The sequence below is a fragment of the Macaca fascicularis genome, chromosome 18 (genome assembly GCF_037993035.2).
Source record: "Macaca fascicularis isolate 582-1 chromosome 18, T2T-MFA8v1.1".
NCBI lineage: Eukaryota > Metazoa > Chordata > Mammalia > Primates > Cercopithecidae > Macaca > Macaca fascicularis.
In genome coordinates this window covers 11583790-11606781 of record NC_088392.1, presented here as the reverse complement: position 1 = coordinate 11606781, position 22992 = coordinate 11583790, and the positions used below count along the sequence as shown (strand labels likewise).

The following is a 22992-nucleotide window of genomic DNA, read 5'->3' as shown; positions in this document are numbered from 1 at the left end:
GGATCTGGTTATCTTTAACAATGGTTTGACTTTGTATAGAGGAGGATTGATATTTCTTGCAATTTTAATAAATACTGAAATTAGTGGTTTATTCTATAGTGCCAAGGATCAGCAATCTACTTCAAGGGAAAAGCAAGATTTTTGTCTGTAAGCTGAATATGTGTGGAAAATTCCCCAACATTGTAAAATGTTCAATTGGAAGAATAAAGGTGCTAAAAATTACTGTGTGGAAGGGAGGAGAATAAAACCACACAAATCTACCCCATGGAAGCCCCAGTAAGGCCAAGAAGAAAACGACCTGGCCACTTAGCAAATAAAACACTTCTTAAAACATTTTAATGGTTAACCTGGAAAAACACAATTAGTAGTACTCGAGGAAGATACTTTTTGTTGTGGATTTTTTTCCTAAAAAGAGCAGTTCAAAGCCAAGACCTCACAGCTTATTTAGAGTATGTCAGGGTCCATTGCTTAAATTTTGCATTGCATTTTTTTTTTTTTTTTTTTTGAGACCGAGTCTCACTCTGTTGCCCAGGCTGGAGTGCGGTGGCTCAATCTTGGCTCACTGCAACCTCCACCTCCCGAGTTCAAACAATTCTCCTGCCTCAGCCTCCTGAGTAGCTGGGATTACAGGCGCCCGCCACCATGCCCAGCTAATTTTTGTATTTTTAGTAGAGGTGAGGTTTCACTATGTTGGTTAGGCTGGTCTTGAACTCCTCACTCAAGTGATCCACCTGCCTCGGCCTCGGAAAGCGTTGGTATTACAGGCATGAGCCACCGCGCACAGTCTTAAATCTGCATTTCTAAAACCCTGATATTGTCTATGAGCCAAGAGTTGAAGGAGCAAATTACAGACAGATTCATTGTAATTCAACTCACAATGTTTGCATATAATTTCAATTTGTTAGTATACAGGACAAAATAGCACGTCAATAAGATGAGATGCTCATGCATATCACCCTTGTTGAAAACTTCTAAAACCTTGTGAATCTATCATTTTTGCTTTGTTTTAGTCATCACCTTAGATTAAGTGTTGTTCTTTCTATTTTTGCCTTGTGGGATATTCTGCCTTTAAGATGACTGCTGCACTTTAGATATTAAATGCTCATTTTACTGTATTAACTTGCCTAGTCACGATAGTGCCTTCACGGTGTAGCCAAGAATCACTTATAATAGCAGTACCCATAATTACATTTCACATTAATTTTCATTGTCCTTCTACTAAAACAAGTTTAGGTTAGATAACGTATGCTAAATGCTTCATATCCAGTACCACATAAGGCAATCTATAAATTTTATCTTATTTCATCTTCATAACATGACTATAAGCACAACCATTTTAAAGATGGAGAATATTAGACTCTCTGTGGATATGAAACTTGCTCTAAGACACACATGGGAAAACTGTAATATGAACCCTAATTGATTTCAAAGCTTAAAGAAATATCTCAAAATACAATGGAGCTTATCTTAAAATACATTATTTCAATTAGGAGAAAAAAAAAAAAGGCTAATTTTTAGAAAACCAAGGAATGTTTACCTAGGTGTTAAGTTTCAGTAAAACAAATGTTCAGTTAATAAGACTATTTATTTTAGAGACAGGGCCTTGCTCTGTCACTCAGGCTGGTGTACAGTGGTACAATCATAGCTCACCATAATCCCGAACTCCTAGGCCCAAGCCATCTTCCTGCCTCAGCTTACCAAGTAGCTGAGACTACAGGCATGTGCCACCAGGCCTGGCTATTTTTATTTTTTCTTTAAGAAATGGGGGTCCCACTACCTGGTCCAGGCAGGTCTTGAACTTGTGGCTTCAAGTAATCCTTCTGCCTCAGCCTCCCAAAGTGCTGAGATTAGAGATGTGAGTCTCTTTTCTTGGCCTAATAAGGCAATTTACTTACTAGACACATACAACAAAACTTGTAAAATACATTTTTATTTTATTTTTTGGAAAAATAACTTTAAAATAGTTTAATATCATAAGATATAAAATTCCTAAAACTAAATTTAATAAAATTAAACCTCCCAAGAAGCAACTTTGCAAGGCTTCTAAGGAGAAAATTATATATTTAGTTGAGAGGCCTTAAAGATGACCTAAGTAAAATTTAAAATACACTGTGTTTTGGGCAAAAGCATTAAATACTGAAATAATGTCAAATATACTTAAATTATCCCATAGAGTTAATGAAACTCCAGGTTAAATACAAGTATAGTTCTTCATGAAATTTGCTATGCTGTTTTTGAAATTTATAAAGAATCAAGAATAATCAAGATATTTCTGAGGAAAAAGAACTGGGGAAAGGGATCTTTTACTATTGTATGTCAAAATTTATAATGAAAGCTATAGTAATTCAGGCAATGTGCAGGACCAAATAAATTATCCAAAAAAGGGAGGGTCTGCTGTCAGACTTTATAAAAGAAACTTTATACATGAAATATACAGAATTTTGACATATGACAGGTTTGCTATGTCAGATCAATTGAGAGAACTCTATTCAATATTTGCACTTATGTACCTTTCAAAATGTGTTTGTATAGGAAAACAATAAAATTGGATTTCTATCTCATGTAATGTGTAAAATTAACTACTGCTTGATCAAGAACATAAATGACAAGTGCAAAACATGAAAAAAAAATAGTGAAAATACAGAATAACATTTTTCTATAGTTGGAATACAAGTCCCAACTGTAAGAGAAAATATTGATGTATTTCATAATTTAATAAAAATAACCATGATTAAACCAAAGATCTCTTAAATGGAAAAAAAAATTACAAACCTGCCAAAAATACCTGGGACTCTTGTGACCAACAGAGGAATAGTATTAACATTATAACATGAATATATACAGAAAAAAACAAATGGAAAAATGCCAAAATAGAGTAACGAGCAAAAGGCCTGAATAAACACACAAAAGAAAAATATTAATATAATAAAAATATAAAGAGGCATTATACATAATTATTGATCAAGGATTGATAAAAGTTTTCAAATGTCATATCAAGAGTTAATGAAAATGTGATGAAACTGGATCCCTTCTAATTATTTTATTGAGTTAAATTAGTAAACAATTTTGGGAGACATTTTGGTATTACCTTGTGAAATTTAGTATTATAACAAGTATAATCTGGTAATTCTACTCCTACACATGCCTCAAGAGAAAAGTTTTAACAGATGAAACACATCTATATCTATCTATCATCTGTTATACACACACACACATATATACATATATGACCTTTCAAAGGTACCTTTCAAAATGTGTTTGTATAGGAAAAAAATTGGATTTCTATATATAATATATAATTGTGTGTGTGTGTGTGTGCGTGTGTGTCAACAATAGGGATATAATCTGAAAAGATCATCGTTAGGCAATTTTGTCTTCGTGTGAAGGTCATAGATTTAGATGGTATAGTCTGCTCCATTATATAGCTCCATTAAAATCTTATGTGACCACTACCTTATATGCATCCATTTTTAACCAGAAAGTCATTATGCAGTGCATTACTATATATCTATCCAGTTGGCCCTCCATATCCATGAATTCCACATTATTGGAATCAACCAATCAACCACAAATCAAAAATATTTTTTAAAAATGCATCTGTACTGAACATGTGCAGATTTTTGTCATTATTCCCTAAATACAATATAACAACTAGTTATATACCATTTATATATATTATATACTGTATTAGGTATTATAAGTAACCTAGAGACAATTTAAAATATAGAGGAGGATATGCATAGAATATTGGCAAATACTATCCCATTTTATATTAGTGACTTGAGCATATGTGGATCTCGAAATCTGCAGGTCTTGGAACCAATCTCCTATAGATACCAAGGGACCCAGTATATATGAATGTTCAGAGCATCACAAGGCTGGAGACAATGTAAATACTCATGGAAAGGAGGGTAGGTGTATATGTCATGGCATATTAATACAGTGCTATAATACAGGGAGGACAAAGAGACCACAGAGGAAACATTACTACAGACAAGTCTTAGCCATTGGATTTAAAAAGCAAGATATTACATATAGCATGAAATACCTTTTTTAATTAAAGCAATTAAAATGATCCATTTTCAATAATATAAATATTTCACATATATATATATACACTTAGCATATGTATATGTGAATATGTATACACACACGTGTACTTTGTTCAAAGCCATGGGAATAAAACACACAAGTTATAGTTCAGTGACTTATAGCTAGGGGAGGCAAGAGTGGAAATGGAGGAAGAGTGGCTACATAGAAAGGATTTTGTCAGATATTTCAGAGATCATTTTGAGGTTTGTTTTATTATTGAATATGTACGTTAACTCTATTAAATGAATATTTTCATTTATTCATGCACATATACAAAAGAAACACATACACTACTGGTAAGCTACTGTCATACAAAAAATACACCTTGTTTTTAAAGGGTTACTTTATTTCAACTACTTTATTTTTTCAGTAAGGGCTTTTCTTATTAAGATGGAGATAGAAAACTGTGTCTTATATAGAATGGATCCTCATGTTTTTTAATTTAAATTTTATTTTTAAATTGACAAGTAAAAGTTGTACATATTTATGATATACAACATGTTTTGCTAAATGTGTACATTGTAGAATAGCTAATCAAGCTACTTAATATATGCACTATCTCAAATACTTATAGTTTTGTGGTGAGAAACAATCTATTCTCTTAGCAATTTTTAAGTATATGATAAGATGTTATTTACTGTAGCCACCATGATGTACTATAGAACACCTAACTAAAGCATTTTCTACTTCGCTTTCAGCTTGATGATTCCCTGAATCAGATCCGCGAGCTCCAGAGGTCTCTGAATGAAGAGAGAGAAAGAAATGAAAACTTAGAGGCTGAACTCAGGCACTTGCAAAACTGGTAATTTTTTCACAAAATATGCTGAATTAAAGATTAGGGACTTAAATAAAGACATTTCCATATCCTTTTCTTAAATATCAGTAAAATTATTTTTATTAACTAGACGTATTAATGAAAAAATCTTAGACAATACACAAATTAATGGGCTTCTTGACTTCTTCTAATTTTCGCTTAATAGATACTGCATATTCTCAAAAAGACAATGTAAATGTCATTTAAAAACAACTTTAATTCTAAGATGTGTAAATATTTTGAAAGTCAAAAGGAGCTTTCAGAATACTTCTTACATAAAATCTGAAAGAGTTTTAATATTGGCAAGAAAAAGTAAGTTGAAAACCATACAAGTTGCTGGTCATTAACAAGAGAATCATTGACTTTAAGTAAAAGTACTGGTTTCTTTAAGTAATTGGTAAACTTTTAAGTAGGTGTTTTCTGTCTATGTGGTGGGGATGGCAGATTGTATTAACAAAAATGAATCATTCTAGAGACGTAACAATACATTTCTTATATAATTTTATAAATCATTTCTAATTCTTTGTGTAAAACAGAAGTGAGCAGATGAATCAGAAAAAGTGTTTTGTATTTTAAAGTAACAGAAACCTGTGATTGAAGCTAAGACAGGTTATAAGCATCACTGAGAAACTAAAAGGACTTTTGACTTTTATCTGGATAGACATTTCTACAGTAAAATCACGGAAGGACATCAGCATTGCAAAGTAGTATCTAGGTAGAAATCAGGCCACAATTAAGCTGTGGTTTCCCTTTGAGTAGTGGGAGTAAAGAAAATTAGGAAATTGTGGTTATGTGAATATTTCTTTAAAACTTTTATATACATTATAGTTTATTGCTTCATATTTATGTTTAGTTTTTAAGGTGAAATGTTATTTTGAACAAAAAGACACTTATAATTTTCCATACCTATTTTCAACTGAAGGCAACTTGTAAGATTTAGCTCAGTCAATAACATACTGGTTTTACTCATCTCCCTCTCCATTGATTAGTCCAAAAAAAATGAAATCTTACTAATTCATTACTGAATAAAGACCACTTTTATCAGAGTCTCTCATTGTAAAAGGTTTTGTCATTCACTGAGTCTTTACTTTTTCCCTGTTTCTCTCCCAAACATGGGGGATTGTATGACTAGTAGGAACTCAGCACTGGGGGGCAAAGGGCCTGACCTTCAAGTGCACACTGGTGTGTGTTTGCTAGGCTGTGCGGTAATGAAGTCCATTTTGTCACTGTGTACTCTTGCTGGGTTCTGATGCTGAAATGTGAACTTCCCTCTCTTTGCTTAACACTCCTCCTGTTGAACTAGATCCATTTCAACCCTTTCTGGTATGACCTCCTCTATCCCATCATATTCCCTATCAACCAACTGACTAAGCAATTCACCCAGATGGAGCCTTCAGGATGGGCCCTAGGTCAAGGTCTCATCTCAGTCACAATCCCATATGAGAACCAAATACAGTTGGGAGAAGCTAAATATTAGGGTTCCCCTTGCCTGACCATGTTTCTCTGCTTTTCTGTGGCTGTGCCCCAAGTGGGTGTGGGGCAACTGGCAAGACATCTTCCTCTCAAAATCCTAAACGCAAGTGGAAAACAAATCTCCCTGCCACCATCCCTCATCATTAGACTTCTATAGTTTCTTGCATACAACACAATCTCTAGATAAAAGCACATAAAGGGGAAAATGGGGTTCTTTTCTGAAAGGTTTGCTCATCTGACAATCTCAGAACCCAAGAGGAATGGGTTTTTATACTCTCACATTACATCATGTTCTCTTTTCTATTCTAGAGTTCCACTATTGTGATAGGCCAATAAGGCAACTCCTCAATGCTCTCAGTACAGACTTATATTGATAACTACCCCTTCCAGGGCTGCTATGAACAAAGCATTGTTTAGATGTATCAGGTGTATTAACTCGTTTAATCTTCATAAGACATATATAATGGAGACAATTATTATCCTCATAAACCAGATGAGGAAGTTGAGATGTGATAGATTAAGTGGACAGGATTATGAAAGAATGTACTGGAAGAAGACTAACCTTGAGTCAAGGTTGAAGTTGCATAATAAACATTTGATTTGTACAGATAATGGCTTAAGAAAGATATTTGCTTCAGTGATTTTCCTTCAAAATATTGGAAAGTAAATATTGTTTCAGGTATATCTTGGTGTGCAACAATCAATGCCAAAACTTAATGAAAACAACAATGATTTTCTATGATTCAAGATTCTGTGAGTTGGCTGTGGTCAGAATGGTGGTTCTTTTGCTGTATGTGATGTTGGCTGGGGTCACGCGGGGTTTCACTTTATGCTAACTAAATGGCTGCTGGTTCCCAAGAGGGTAGACGTGAATTTGAGCTTTACCCTGTAAGTTTCTGCTTGTCTCCTATTCATCCTTTTTGCAGAACAAACAACCCTTTTGCCTTCTGAGTCTCTCTCTTCTCAGACATCCTGCCTACCATGGGGTGCTGGGGTAATAGAAGCCTGTTAATTTAGATAGATAGATAGATAGATAGATAGATAGATAGATAGATAGATAGATAGATTTATAGATAGATAATAGATGATAGATAGATAGGCAGATAGATAGATAGATAGATAGATAGATAGATAGATAGTAGATAGATATATTAGATAGAGACAGACAGATGATCAATAGAGATTTTTTAAAAATTGTAATTGTGCTGAAAAACACATAACTTTACCACCTTATGCTTTCTAAGTGTACAGCTCAGTGGTGTTAAGTATAGTCAGTGTTATGCTGCCATTACCTAGAAATGTTTCATCTCATAAAGCTGAAAATTCTATGTCCCTTAAACAACTCCTCATTTTTCCTCTTCTCAGCACCTTTCTAAGAATATGTCTCAAACTTTAGATACCTCATATAAATGGAATCATATAGTATTTTATTTTTGTTACTAGTCCCCAGTGTCTATTATTTTCATCTTTATATTCACATGTACTCAGTATTTAGTTCCCACTCATAAGTGAGAACAGGTGGTATTTGGTTTTCTGTTCCTGCATTAACTTGCTTAGGATAGTGGCCTCCAGCTGCATCCATATTGCTGCAAAGGACATGCTTTTGTTCTGTTTTTATGGCTGTGTAGTATTCCATGGTGTGTATGTACCACATTTTCTTTATCCAATCTACCACTGATGGGCACCTGAGTTGACTCCATGCTTTTGCTGTTGCAAATAGTACTTCAATTAGCATACGGGTGCATGTGTCTTTTTTGGTGTGATGATGTATTTTCCTTTGGGTATATAACCCAAAAATGAGATTGCTGGATTAAATAGTGGCTCTGTTATAAGCTTTTTGAGAAGTCTCCAAACTGCTTTCTCCAGCAGCTGAACTAATTTACATTCCCACCAGCCATGTATAAGTGTTCCCTCTGCTCTATAGCCTTGCCAGCAACACCCGCTTTTTTCTTTTTGCTTTTTTAGTCTTTTTAATAATAGCCATTCTGACATGTGTGAGATAGTATCTCATTGACGTTGTGATTTGCATTTATCTAATGATTACTGATGTTGACAATTTTTTATACATATTTGTTGGCTACGTGTATATCTTCTTTTGAAAAGAGTCTACTCAGGTAATTTGCTCATTTAATTGAGCAAATTTTAATTTGCTCAATTTTAATGCTATTTGGTTTTTGCTGGTTTTATATAATTATGTTTCTTATAGATTCTGGATATAAGACCTTTGTTGGATACATAGATTGTGAATTTTCTCCCATTTTGTAGGCTATCTGTTTACTCTCTTGATAGTTTCTTTTACTTTACAGAATGTTTTTAGTTTAATTAGGTCCCCATTGTCAGTTTCAGTTTTGTTGCACTTGCTTTTGAGGACTTAGTAATTTTTTTTTTTTTTTACAAGATCTATGTCCAGAATGGCATTTCTTAGGTTTTCTTCTAGGGTTCTTATATTTGAGGCTTACATTTAAGTCTACAATTCAACTTGGGTTAATTTTTTATATGGTAAAATGTAGGGATCCATGTTTATTCTGTTGCATATGGCTAGCCAGTTATCCCAGAATCATTTGTTGAATGGGGATTACTTACCCCATTGCTTGTTATTGTTGATGTGGTCAAAGATGAGGTGATTGTGTATTTGTGGCTTTTCTAATCTGTTGAATTGACCCATGAGTCTGTTTTTGTATTAGTACCATACTGTTTTGGTTACTCTAGCCTTATAGTATAGTTTGAAGTCCAGTAATGTGATGCCTCCAGCTTTGTTCTTTTCACTTATGATTGCTTTGGCTATTTGGGCTCTTTTTTGTTTCCATATGAGTTTTAGAAGTTTTTTCTTCTATTTATGTGAATAATGATATTGATACTTTGACAGGCATAGTTTTGAATCCATAAATCATGTCAGGCAATATGGACATTTTAACAATATTGATATGCCAATCCATGAGAATGGAACGTTTTTTCATTTGTGTAATCTGTGATTTCTTTCTTTGGTGTTTGTAGTCCTCCTTGTAGAGATTTTTCACCTAATTGTTTAGATGAATTCTTAACTATTTCCTTATTTTGTTCCTATTTTAAATGGATTGGGTTCTTGATTTGGCTCTCAGGTAGAATATTATTGGTATATAGAAATATTACTGATTTTTGCACATTCATTTTGTATCTTGAAACTTTACTGAAGTTATTTATCAGCTCTAGGAACCTTTGGCCATCTTTAGGACTTGCCAGGTAGAGTGTCATATCACCAGTAAAGAGAGAATTCGACTTCTTTTCCTATTTGGATGGTTTTTATTTCTTTCTCTTGTCTGACGACTCTGGCTAGAATTTGCAGTGCTATGTTGCAAAATCTCACTATGGTGAGAGTGGCCATCTTTGTCTCATTTCAGTTTTTAAGTGGAATGCTTCCAGATCTTGCTTGTTCCACATGATGTTAGCTGTGGGTTTTTCATAGATAGGTCTTAATATTTTGAGGTATGTTCCTTTAATACCAAGTGTGTTGAGGGTTTTTAATCAGGTGGCAATGTTGGATTTTATCAAAATCTTTTCCTGCATCTATTGAGAAGCTCATATGATTTTTGATTTTGATTCTATTTATATGGTGAATTACATTTAGTGATTTAAGTATGTTGAGCCAGTCCTACAACCAAGAAATAAAGCCTACTTTATGTGGCTAATTAATTTTTTGATGTGCTGCTGGATTTGTTTTGCTAGCATTTTGTTGAGGATTTTGTGTCTATATTTATCAGGGATATTGCCCTGTAGTTTTCTTTCTTTCTTGTCTCTTTGTCAGATTTTGGTACCAGAGTATTGCGGCTTTGTAGAATGAGTTAGGGGAAAGTCCTTCCTCCTCGGTGTTTTGGAATCATTTATGTAGGATTGGTAACAGCGCTTCTTTATATGTCTGGAAGATTTTGGCTGTGAATCCATCTGGTCCAGGGCTTTTTTTTGTTGATAAGTTTTTAAATACCGATTCTATTTTAGAGCTCAATATTGGCCTGTTCAGGGTTTCAATTTATGGCCACAGCATCCTGAACATGCCTGATCTCCTTTGGAAATCTTTTCTTAATATAAAATAGGGGCCATGAGATTTATGTTTGTGTGTTGTCTCTTTTCCATTTTTAGCAACTTGTATTGATTTTTAATGTAATGAGATCATGTGAATTGTTTAGTAAGGTTTTTGATATTCTTTTGCTTCTGCACATATTCCTCCAGCTAAATCAGAAGATAGTTTTTGCTGTTTATTATCTCTGTGACCTTGAGTGTGTTATTTGTAATGAAACTATGTAAAACTGCCTCAAAGACTGAATGAAATAATGGATGTGAAACCCTTGATAATAGCATCTGGCATTAATAAACATTCAACAAATATCAGTTTATTTGTATTCTAATTTTCAAGAGATTATTTCCTTCAAAACAACTAAATTTAGAAAGTAAAATGTAAGTGCAGAAGGAAAATATACTTTCAAATAATCTCGGAAATACTTTACAAAAAATGTAAAATTGTAATGATGCTTGACTTCAACTATAACCTTTAAATATTGAATATATTTTCTTATATTTTGTGAACTATCTTGAAAAATTATTTGCATTCTGTAAAACATCATTTATAGTAACAATAACAATACTGACTTCACACACTTGACATTTATATATTAGATTTTGAAAGTGTCACGTATACAACATTGCTATATAAAACTATAGACATTAACTGGTAATCTCAATAGTTAAACTTTTATCTTTAAATTTCTAATTTGTCATTTAAGGAAAATCATTAGAATTATATACATCAGAAAACTCCACCATAAGAGGAAATCAGAATCTAAATATTATCTTTAACTTAGATTGAATATTCATAATCACATAAAAGAAGAAATTCTCAATATTTTTTGTAAAATACCGCTTTGTGTAAAATATTTGTTATATCAACAAACTCCCAAATATATACATTTCAAAATAGACCTACAGTAAATTAAGCATAGTTTGTATTGCTAAACCTAAAGAAAAACATATATTGCAACTGGAAACATTTAATTAATTTGTATTGTAAAATACCATAGGTTACTGTAAAAAGTGAAGCAATATATATAGAAACAGTTTGCCTTGTTTATTCTGTTGTCTTCAATAATGCCTATCTCATTACACAGCTCTTACAAAGGCTAATAAAATGTGAATGAAAGGAGGTATTAGTTGATTTTAAATCAAAATATTGAAAATACTGTATTGTCTGCATACCCAAGAGAGACATGTACACAGACTTCAAAGATTAGTATAGAACTAATAGTGCAGATTTTCCTCCAAAATGCAAAGGCCTTCAGGGTCTTGGCCTGGCCTGTGCCATATTCTTAGGGATAAAAAGATGCCCTGTGATTGGTGTGGGAAATGAGACAATCTCCCCACAATTCTTGTCTTGGTAATTATATAACTTTCCTTACTGTGACTCAACTTTGGGTTCATCACACCAATTGGAGTGGAGTGCATGAAAATCATTATTGCTGATTTTAATACATATTTATCTTGCTAACATGATTTGTTTCTAAAGAACATGTATGATTTTTCTTTTACTTTGGATTCAGGGGTCCATGTGCAGGTTTGTTGTATGGGTATATTGTGTGATGCTGAAGTTCTGGGTGTGGATAATCCCATTACCCAAGTAATAAGCATAGAACTCAGTAAGTAGTCTTTCAGCACACCTGCCTTGACTAGTACACAGTGTCTATTGCTTCCATCTTTGTGTCCATGCATACTCAGTGTTTAGCTATCACCTCTAAGTGAGAGCATGAAGTATTTGGTTTTCTGTTCCTGCATCAATTCACCTAGGATAATGGCCTCCAGCTCCATCCATGTTGCTGCAATGAACATGATTTTGTTCTTTTTATGGCTGTATGTATGTGCAACCATATTCCATGGTATGTATGTGCCACATTTTCTTTATTCAACCCACTGCTGATGGGCACCTAGGTTAATTACATGTCTTTGTTATTTGAAATGGTGCTTTGATGAACATATGGATGCATGTGTCTTTTTGGTAGAATAAATTCTTAACAAGGTACTAGCAAACCGAATCCAGCAGCACATTAAAAAGTTAATTTACCACAATAAAGTAGGCTTTATTCTTGGGATACAGGGTTGGTTCAATGTATGCAAATCCATAAATGTGATTCACCACATAAAAGAATAAAAAACAAAACTCATGTATGATCACCTCAACAGAGGCAGAAAAAGAGGCATCAAAGGAATATACTTCAAAATCATAAAAGCCATCTATGACAGATCCACAGCCAACATCATACTGAATTGGCCAAAGCTGGAGCCATTCTCCTTGAGAACCAGAACAAAACAGGGATGCCTACTCTCACCACTCCTATTCAGCATCGTACTGGAAGTCCTACCCAGAGGAATCAGGCAAGACAAAGAAATAAAAGACATCCATATAGGGAAAGATGAAGTCAAGTTATCTGTCTTTGCTGATTATATAATTCTATACCTACAAAACCCTAAAGACTTCAGTGAAAGAATTCTAGAACTGATAAATGACTTAGGGAAAGTTTTAGGATACAAAATCAATGTACAAATTCAGTAGCATTTCTATACACCAATAGGTTTTAGACGAGAATCAGTTCAAGAACACAATCCCATTTAAAAGCCACACAGAATAAGGAACTACCTAGGAATCCATGAAACTAAGGAGTTAAAAGACCTCTATGAGGAGAACTACAAAACACTGCTGGAAAAAAAAAAATCGGAAATGACACAAATAAATGCAAAAATATTCCATTATTCTCCCCATTATATATTGTTGTAAAGTTAGTACTATTTTCTGAAATCACCTCTAAATATATGGTTTCTATATCTTTAAATGAAGGTAAAATTCTATGTTTATTTATGGACATAACTAATGCAGAAACATTTGAAATTTTCTACTTTCAATGAATACAGTTCTGTTGGTTATAAAAGAGTAAGTTTCTATGATGTACTTAATACTTTTATCTATGATATTTATCAAAGAAACTAATAATAAAGATACTTTTTTCAAAAGCAAACTCTATCAGACCTGTATAATTATTGTTGACAATCATGGCTTGGAAAGTTTAAATAGGAAAACAATTTCTATATTGAATATAATAGTGTTCTTGTTTGGACCTATAAAAATCTATTTAAGAGAGGAACATAGCTCGTAGTTGAAAGTACTGTATTAGGAAAAAAAAAATACTAAGTCCAGCTTGAACCACAATTAGCAGAGTGAGGTGCCAATCCATGGAAACAAGTAATGCTGGAAAGAGATTTGTCCTAAATAAGCTATTCAGTAGCCACACTGATGACCAGGAGAAAGAAACAGAGAAATAGAAAATCTATATTTCCAAGTTATTTTGTGTCAGAAGACAAGGAGAAATTAAAAATGGCCCTAAAGGAAGAGAATATAATGTATTAGAAACAATTTGAAGAATAACTCATATCATAAAAGCTAATGGTATAAGGAAAGACTGCTGAAGCACAAGTATAATATTAAGAGTGAATCTCATTTTCTTCCCTGTATGACCCACACCATCCTACCTGCTTTATGAGGTAGAAAATGGTATCTCCATTTTACAAGTGAGAAACGGTGGTTTCAGTGAAAACATTATTTTCTTAAGTATCACATGCTTATCTAGGGATTAGAAAAGACCTTCTACTTGGGCCGGGCGCGGTGGCCCACGCCTGTAATCCCAGCACTGTGGGAGGCCGAAATTGGCACAAGGTCAGGAGATCGAGACCATCCTGGCTAACACAGTGAAACCCCATCTCTACTAAAAATACAAAGAATTAGCCGGGCGTGGTGGCGGCGCCTGTAGTCCCAGCTACTCGGGAGGCTGAGGCAGGAGAATGGCGGGAACCTGGGAGGCGGAGCTTGCAGTGAGCCGAGATGGCGCCACTGCACTCCAGCCTGGGCTACAAAAAAGAAAAGAACTTTTACTTGATTAACCTGACAGAATTATAGATGAGTGTGTTTGGAAGCCATCAGATATATATAAGATATTTAAGCAAACCATTTAATCTTTTGAAGTCTCTATCTTCTCAACTAAATGAAATGGAGATAGCAATACCTGTTATAAGCTTGCAGCCATAATTTAACGTATGCTAATTGTACCATTTTGAAGAAGACCTGCATGTTTCATGATTATGTCATGAGGTTTAAATTAAGAATCAATTAAAGATAAAAATGCACAAATGTAAAATTTTCCAATGGCTATTGATGTATTGATATTTTAAAAATTTATTCACTAAATTTGATATGTAATTCTCTAATAAAATTTGGCCATACTTTCTGGTTCTGCTCACCACAAACAAAAATAAGATCTCAAGAAGAATGACATGACTCAGGTTTGAAAATATTTCCCATAAAGAGAGGTTAGAAGGAATTAAGGTTCTTTTGCATTTAACATGTCTGCAATTTGACTGTTAGAATAAAATCAAATTTTGATTAGAGAAAGATGTTGGGCTGGGCTGGCCTCTTTGGAAGAAATGACTAAGTGGAAGCATATAACTTAAAATTTAGAGGTAAAAATTATTTTAACCTTAAGCTGTAACTCGGGGTAAATAGTGAGATAATAGTACTCAGCTCTATAAATAATAATGTTGTGAATGAACACAATGCTATTCCCTTAGGCATATTATTCAGTTGCACAATAGCAGATTTCATCACTTCCCCTTCGCTTGCTTATTTAACCTGTGAATGAAAGGATACAAGCTCAGAGAATACTACACTTGAATGAGAATATAGCTTTTTTAATATGTTTTTAATTAACTTAATTCCCCTGTATATAAAATATATTTTGGAGGATATTCTCTCATCTTAAGTGTGGTATTTAAGAAGTAGCTGCTTTAGTTATACTGTTGAGTGAAACTTAGTACTCTGATACTTTATTTCAGTGGTGAGTCCTGTGATCAGGCGAATGGTATTAATGTTTCTATTATTTGACTTATTATTTAGAAAATGATTTTAATACATTTATTTGGAGGCTGCAATCTACACACACACACACACACACACACACACACATACATGCACACACCATCATCCCCCCATGCTGAACCTACATATCATACAGTTGTTAGTAACTAAACATGAGATAAATAAGAAAACTATAAAAATGACATTATTTATTTCACATAAAGAGTAGGAGTGAAAACAATTTCAGGGGTTCTAATAACTCAGGATTCATATTGTAAGTTGGTGCTTTATCTCAATAAAAACCCAAAAGTGGTAATAATTACTACAAATATTTGGAAACTAGACGATAGTTCAACAAATATCTTAATGCCGAGGTAACTTTGTGTTTCTTTTTTTCAGCCATTTTTAAGGGCGTTTTAAAGTGTAAATTAATGTTTAGGAACAGGAATTTCAGAACTGAAAAGCACAAATGCATTCATAATAGCAATGTACGTTTCCTTCATTGAAGATAGAATTGCTCTTGGTACACCTGTTTCCCTCAGATATCTATAACTGAGATTCCCATGGTTTGACAATGCTGTCAAATGCCCCAATCTCAAATATTGGAAGAAGTCTGGAGAAAAAGTGTAAATAGAACTGATTTATATTAAATTACATTATTCTACTGACACTTGGTTAATGCAAGACATTTGTATAGTATAGTAGTCTACTGAGAACTCTAAGCCTTTATTTCAGAAATAATTACTAATTCCTCTTCCATGGGAATTCCATTTATGTTTTGAAAATTCACAGTTTATGAAAACTACAGAAAGTAGAAAAGACAGAGTAGAATATGTGCTGAATTTAGCTAAATTCTATTCAGGTATGATGATGGCATTTATGATATTTAAGACACCAAAAATGTTGTTTAAGACATTATATATTAAATATTTCATTTCCTTATTACAACATAATGGAATTTACTTAAAATTTTGAACAGAATACGTGAGTCCATGAGTCGTCTACTTATGTTGATTTAAATCGGTAACATTAGAAATAACTACATCTGTGACATTAGATATAATCAAATAAAAAAGTTTTTGAAGCCAGTACTAAACCATACAAAATTAAACCCCAAGTAGATTAAAGACATAATATTATAAACAAAAGGAAACTAGGAAAGTATTATAAGAAAATGAGATTATTTTTGTAATCATTTCAGGAAAGATCTTTTTAAGCAAGCACAAATCTCAGAAACTATAAACTATGAGGTATTTGACTTCATAGAATTTTATAGTGTATTTCATTTTAATCAGAGTGTCATTTCCCAAGGACACTACTCTTGTATACATTAAATCTTTCTCCTGCTGCTACTTATCCTCAAGTTCTATATAGGCTTTTCCTACTGTCCTTGTTCTATCATCCCTTGAGAACTCATTTGATCTAATGAACTCTACACCAACAGAACTTTCACCACTCTTCTATCTCATCATGCCAATGTAGTTTATACTAATTTTTTAGTTAAATACAGTTACATTTTCCTGAGAATGTTAAGATTGTTTATGGCAGAGCCTCATAGTGCATTATAATTAAATGTTCTCACAGTTACCTTTTTAATTATTTTCTTTCTGAATTTAATCATTGCCTATATTTAGTTGCATGATTTTCTATGTATGTGTATTTTTTCCTTCAGAATACTTTTAATATGAAATAAATTAATTCTAAATGAACAGTTTTTCCTAAAAATCTATTATAATCAGGAGTAATTTCTGTTTGGACAGCTCTATTATCTTGGGATCTCCACTTACGAATATTTCTAAACTCCTTATATTTTTTGCTGAATGACTTCTTTGTTACAGTATATTATCAGCAATTTAAGAAAAATGATGTCATGCTAATAAATCTTTTAGTTTTTTTTTTATTTCAATTTGAGCCCTTTCTAGTCCTGTCTTTATAATAGCATATTCTTGTTTTATGACTCCAGTGTCCTTTATAGCCTCTTCAAAGATAAGTAAATATTACTTTGTTATTATTCTCTGTGTTTTCTATTTCCTCCCAATCATAATTTTCTTCTTTCTTCATTTTAAACTTTATGATTCTCGAACTTTTGATTTACCCTTGGATGAATCTCAGCTTTCTCTGTTGCTCTCATCTCTTGCTTGCTTTATTTCTAGGCCTTTTTAGTCGGCCTTTTCTCCTTACATACTTTGGGTTTATTGGATACTTCTTTCTTTCTTTGCAGAAGTTTTTAGCTTAACTCTTTATCCTCCCTAACAACCTCAGAATTCAGCAAGTAACTCATCAGGAAAGCTGGCCCTCAAGTCTCAGTTTATCATTCCAGCCCACCGTGGCCTCTTTTCTACAGATTATATGTGGGTTTACTGCAAAGTTAATCTAAGCATTTATCTTTTATAAAAAGCGTTTAGAGTATTAACAATAATGTCGTACATATAAACAAAATATATAATTTATTTTATGGCTTTAAATTTCTTGATGTTTTCCTTGCATTCTGTGTGTTATATGGGGATTGTGTTATGCAGTACAGCTTTTATATATTACTCTCTGCTCTTGGTTTGGGATTTATACACTGATTTATACATCTTGATTATTTCTACTAAGAGTCATTTAAGTTACTTTTAAAATCTTGAATCTCTTAATTAGAGCTTTGTAATTAAGGCCAAGAATGAGATTACATTTTCAATATTCCCCTAACTGAAGAATTGTTTATCTAACTCTTGCCTTTGTTTTCCTTGCCCTTCTAAATTTACATGGATTAAAATATAGAACTGGAGATAAAAGCTCATAGTGTTATTAAATACATTTTAATTGTTTACCCTGATTTTCAATTTGTAACTATTATGCTTTATTTTTAAATTAGTAAATATTTTTGACATTCATGGACAGTCAATCTATACCATGATTTCCATATTCTTAAGTCCTCCGATTATGTCATTACTCAGGATATTGAAGCCTATTTGTGTATGTGTTTAACCTTTTAGTAAAAATCATATTCCCAACTCATGTTTCTTAACTTATTTAGTGGGGATTAGGCCTAGATTAGCATCTTTCCTTTTTGACCATACATATAAGATGTGTTTGATAGTAACAATTTTTAAATGAAAGCATCAATATTTTTGGTTAGCTCTTAATTTGTTTTAAAACTTTATTGATATTTTAATCTAGCTTTTCCTATAAGTAACCTCTTTATTTTGGTCTTTTATCAGAAATCTGGTACAATATATTAGTAATTTTCACCCAGAATGATAAGCAGTTACCATTCCTTTCACAAGTGAAGAACTGCTTGGATTGCATGGAATTCTAGGTTCACAAAATATTACCATCAATGAACATCATTCCACTATCTCAGCATTACAGAAGAAATATCTGCCATCAGTTTTTCCCGTTGAAAGTATACTCTTTTTTCTGCCAAATTACTAAAAAGTGTTTTATTCTTATGTTTGAATGTGACCAGAATATACCTTAATATAAGTACTGGCTAATAAATTTAATGTAATTGTGAAGAGCACGTTCGATTTCTATGTTCAAATCTTTCCGTTTTTCTGAGGAAGATTTTTTAGTACAATATAATGTCTTACGTATTTGTATTTTTCTTTCTTTTCCTTCTACCTCTTGATCATCAATTATTCTTTCAGAAGCACTAAATATAACTGCCGTCACTTTTTGTTTGGTAGATCAATTGTATTCTTCAGCATTAAACTCAGATTGTTTTTTCCCTCTGAGTTCTGGGAAAACTTTTAAAGTTTGTTAAATCTTCATTGTTGCTAGTATTCCGTACTCAAGAAAAATTAAAAATACGTTTTATGGGTTTCCTTGTATCTTTTTTTCTAATATTAGACAACTCTTTCCTTTTGTTTTCATCATTGACTAAACATACTCTCTCCCTACCACATTCCACACCTCCCTTATAAATGTCATTTTACATTGCATCTCAGGTGATGCCTAACAGAATTAAACACGCATACACACACAAGATCCAAATTTAAATTTTCTCCAAATGTTTATGCTGAACCCTAAAAATATTATATCCTTTCCGATTCTAATATATTATTTCTCTTTGAGCAAATATTCTTGCTTTCAAAAAAATTATGTTAACTATTTGTCTTCTGTCCCCCTCCCTCCCTCCCCGCCTTGTACGAGGAGATATTTATTCAGGTCAAATGGCTTACATTATAATGCATTAATTTAATTTTTTTTAGTACTCATCATCTATGATTCAAATTGAATAGAGAAAATATGATAACCTTAAACTTACAGCAAAAATGAGAGTTTCCCTTGACAATTTAGACAATGAGTCACCGAAATTGGGGATGAGAATAAAACTGTTGGCATTAAAGTGTAGCGTTCAGGTCGTACCAGTTTAGCCATCTTTGAATGGTTTCTTACATTCTTCTTTTAAAATGCCCTCTAAACTTTGCAAAAGCTGAAAACACTTCAGCAGCACTGGAAACTATCAGGGTGCAACATTTCTGGTGTGAATAGAGCACAGGGGTGCTGTCAGAAAGTGGCAGAACGCACATGCCCAGCTCAGCACCATGAGGATCTCTGGTTTTCTCCTCCCTCAGTCAATTCCACAGATGTCCCTACTTCGCCTGCTTTCTGTCCTACTTTTAGTTTTTCTTTGCCCTTCAGTTCAGAAGAGTGTGCTTCATTTTGGTTGACAGCTTTTATGCCACCACATGAATGATTCCCATTTTCCACCTTTGCTCTCTATCCCTTTCTGCCAAAGCAATTCTCTCCTCCTGTTCTGACAGGAACTCTTGGCAAGGAAGAAAAAGAATATGAACTGCTTCAGCATATACAGCATCAACAGTTGACTTCAGACCCAACGTGTTAAAGGTTTTCTACTTGGCTTTGACTGTGGTATGCTTTGTACCAAAATTACTATATTACTTTATAATCATCGAAGTTCGGTATTTTGGGTATTTTATGGCCATAAATGTATAAATATTATGCAAAGACAGTCAGCTGCTAACTGGCTTTTTTAGTGGTTTATGGTCTAGAATTGTGCTGTGGTTGTTATAGATCAATTAGTTATTACTTGGGATTTGATATTCTGCCTTTCCAGTACAGAATACTTGATAACAAAAACATAATACATTATTCTTAAAACAAAAACAGAACAATTTTTCAATGCGTAGAATATGTTCATATTTCTAAGGCTCTCCCCATCGCTTCAACAGTGGATTAGATCAGCAGATTTTCAGTAGTGAAGAATATTAAGAAATACCTGAGAAGGAGCTGACTAGAAAAATATTATCTTTTCTATTCAATTTCCAGCATTGAAAATTAAAATTTTGAACAGCACTGTGCAATAGAAATAGTGGATTCACAGTTACGAGTCACATTGAAAAAGAACAAAAAGACTGACAAAATTAACCTTGATGATATCTTTTATTTAGCCCAACATATGCAACCTATTACCATCATCAACATGCCATTAATATTGTAAATGAGCTGTTTTTATTTTTGTATTTATTTTACAATTAGCGCAGCTCATCTCTATTTGTACTAGCTGCATTGTAGTTACTCAATTGCCCTGAGTGGCTAGGGGCTATCATATTGGAAAGTGAAGAAGTAAACTAAGGTAAAGAATATTTAAGTTCTTAAAAAAAAAACAGTAATAAACACTTGAGGAATAAAATAAAGTTCAATTTTAATTCTAGTAGTTACAAGGATTTGATTTTGGACAAATCGCCTGATTACTTTTTATGAGAAGTTTCTATTTGATTTTTTATAGAGATGATATTTTTTGTTGAAATATAGTCCACTTGTTTATCCAGCATGATTATGTTTTTCTATATATTCCACGATGTATAAATCTTGTCTATTGTGAAATCATTCTCTAAAACTCCAACATCTGGATTTTCTCTGCATCTGCTTGCACTGATAGGTTTGTTGTGATTATCAGTCATTTATGCATACATTTTTCACATTATAATTTTTAAGTTTATGCTGGACATTATATGTTATGGTACAGCAACTCTGCATTATGTTTTCATCCTCCAAGAATATTAGATTCTATTCTTCAAGCTATTAAGAGAGAATCACCCTTTTTCTGTTGATACTTGGGTTTTAAGCCATTTTAGCACAGGTCTCCTTCAACTCTTTAACTTATCCCCATATTGAAAGAGAGGACTTACCAGTAACACATGCTTTTACTTGTAGGAATGGTGTTTCTGGCATCTCAACTGAAGCTTAATGTGTACCAACTCTCTCTACTATGATTGGGAAGGAACTTCAACACCTCCTGAGTGAGGCCTCTGGAAACTCAGCTCATAAGTTCTCTGCAGCTGTTTACTGCTTGACCTCTTAGCATCTTGTCCCGCACACGGTCAACTGAAAAATTGTCACAGGCCCTCAGCAACATTTTATGCAGATGCTCGGAGGACTTCTTGGCACTTTCCTCCTTTCTGATATTTTGCCATCCAAATCCCTACCACTTTCACAGCCCCAGACTCTGACCTCTGATTTCTCCTCCCACTCATACTGAGACCTTTGCTCTCTGTCTGGCTCCCTTTATCTGTGCAGCAATTTGAAACATTCCCCTAGTGAAAAATCCAAGGTTAATGTAAGTCTTACTTCATGTGCTTCCTTTTTCTTAAATATCATAGTGTGGGTTGATGCGTTCAAACATGTTTTCACACCTCTTAAAATACATTTTGCTCCAAGTTTATAATTGTTTACAGCTGTTGGATAAGTTTGATATCAGCTACTTTGTTTTATTCAGAAACTATTAAGTTCTTGACATCTATTTCTGCCACTCCCTAATAAATCCGAAAATTTGATTAAATCTCCTTCTATGTTTAAACTTTCTTTCTGTCTTTTTGTTAATTTTTTTGGTTTAAATTATTATCTCTTCTCTGGAGTCCTACAATAGCTTCTAATTCATATCTCCACTTCTAGGACACACTCTACATTAAACAGTTGTCTTCTAGAAACACAATTTATCTTCCTTCCTTCCTCCCTTCCTTCCTTCCTTTCTCCCTCTTTCTTTCTTCTCTCTCTTCTTTCTCTTTCATCTCTCTCTGTCTTCTCTTTCTTCTCTTTCTTTCTTCTCTGTCTCTGTCTCTGTCTCTGTCTCTCTCTCTCTCTCTCTCTCTCTCTCTCATCTGTATTTTTGTTAGAGATGGGCTTTCTGACAGGGTCTGTATTTTTAGAAGAGATGGGATTTCACCATGTTGGCCAGGCTGGCCTGAAGTTATCCACTTGCCTCAGCCTCCCAAAGCACTGGGATTACAGGTGTGAGCCACCATACCTGGCCACAATTTTGTCACTCTGCAAGTGAAAGCTATTCAATAGCTTCTCTTTAAACTTAGAATAAATCTTTGAACTCCTTACACTGACCTATAAAATTTAGGATGATGTAAGCTTTCTAAATGCTTTTCTATGCACTCTCTGTCCCTGCTCTATGCTTCAGTAGCATTGATTTTTTTTTTAATTTCTTGAATCTGCACAGCTTTGCCCATAGCAATATTTTTGTACAGTCTGTTTTTTATGACCATGACATTGTATTCATCATTTTTCCCCTGACTTCCTTCTCTTGCTTTATGTGACAACTTAAATGTTCTTTCAATGAGGCATTTCTTGATCACATAGAACTTTACCCTTAATCTCATAGCACCCTGATCTTTTGATTCACAACACACCAAAGTATGACTTCCCACTTGTGTACAGGTATATGCTCTTATGTAAC

General features: G+C 33.5%; 1 protein-coding gene across 6 annotated transcripts in view; it reads left to right on the top strand.

Moving 5' to 3' along the window:
* Positions 1-22992, top strand: part of CCDC102B (coiled-coil domain containing 102B) — a 298146-nt gene that overhangs the window by 257984 nt on the left and 17170 nt on the right. For 4 of the 6 annotated variants that reach the window (XM_065533649.2, XM_045378146.3, XM_074022345.1 and 1 more), the window contains one exon: positions 4791-4894. In XM_065533649.2, coding sequence (XP_065389721.1) covers positions 4791-4894 — 104 coding nt within the window. Of the gene's footprint in view, positions 1-4790; positions 4899-22992 lie in introns of those variants that run through there. The other 2 variants (XM_005586486.4, XM_005586485.4) reach the window with 1 other exon arrangement.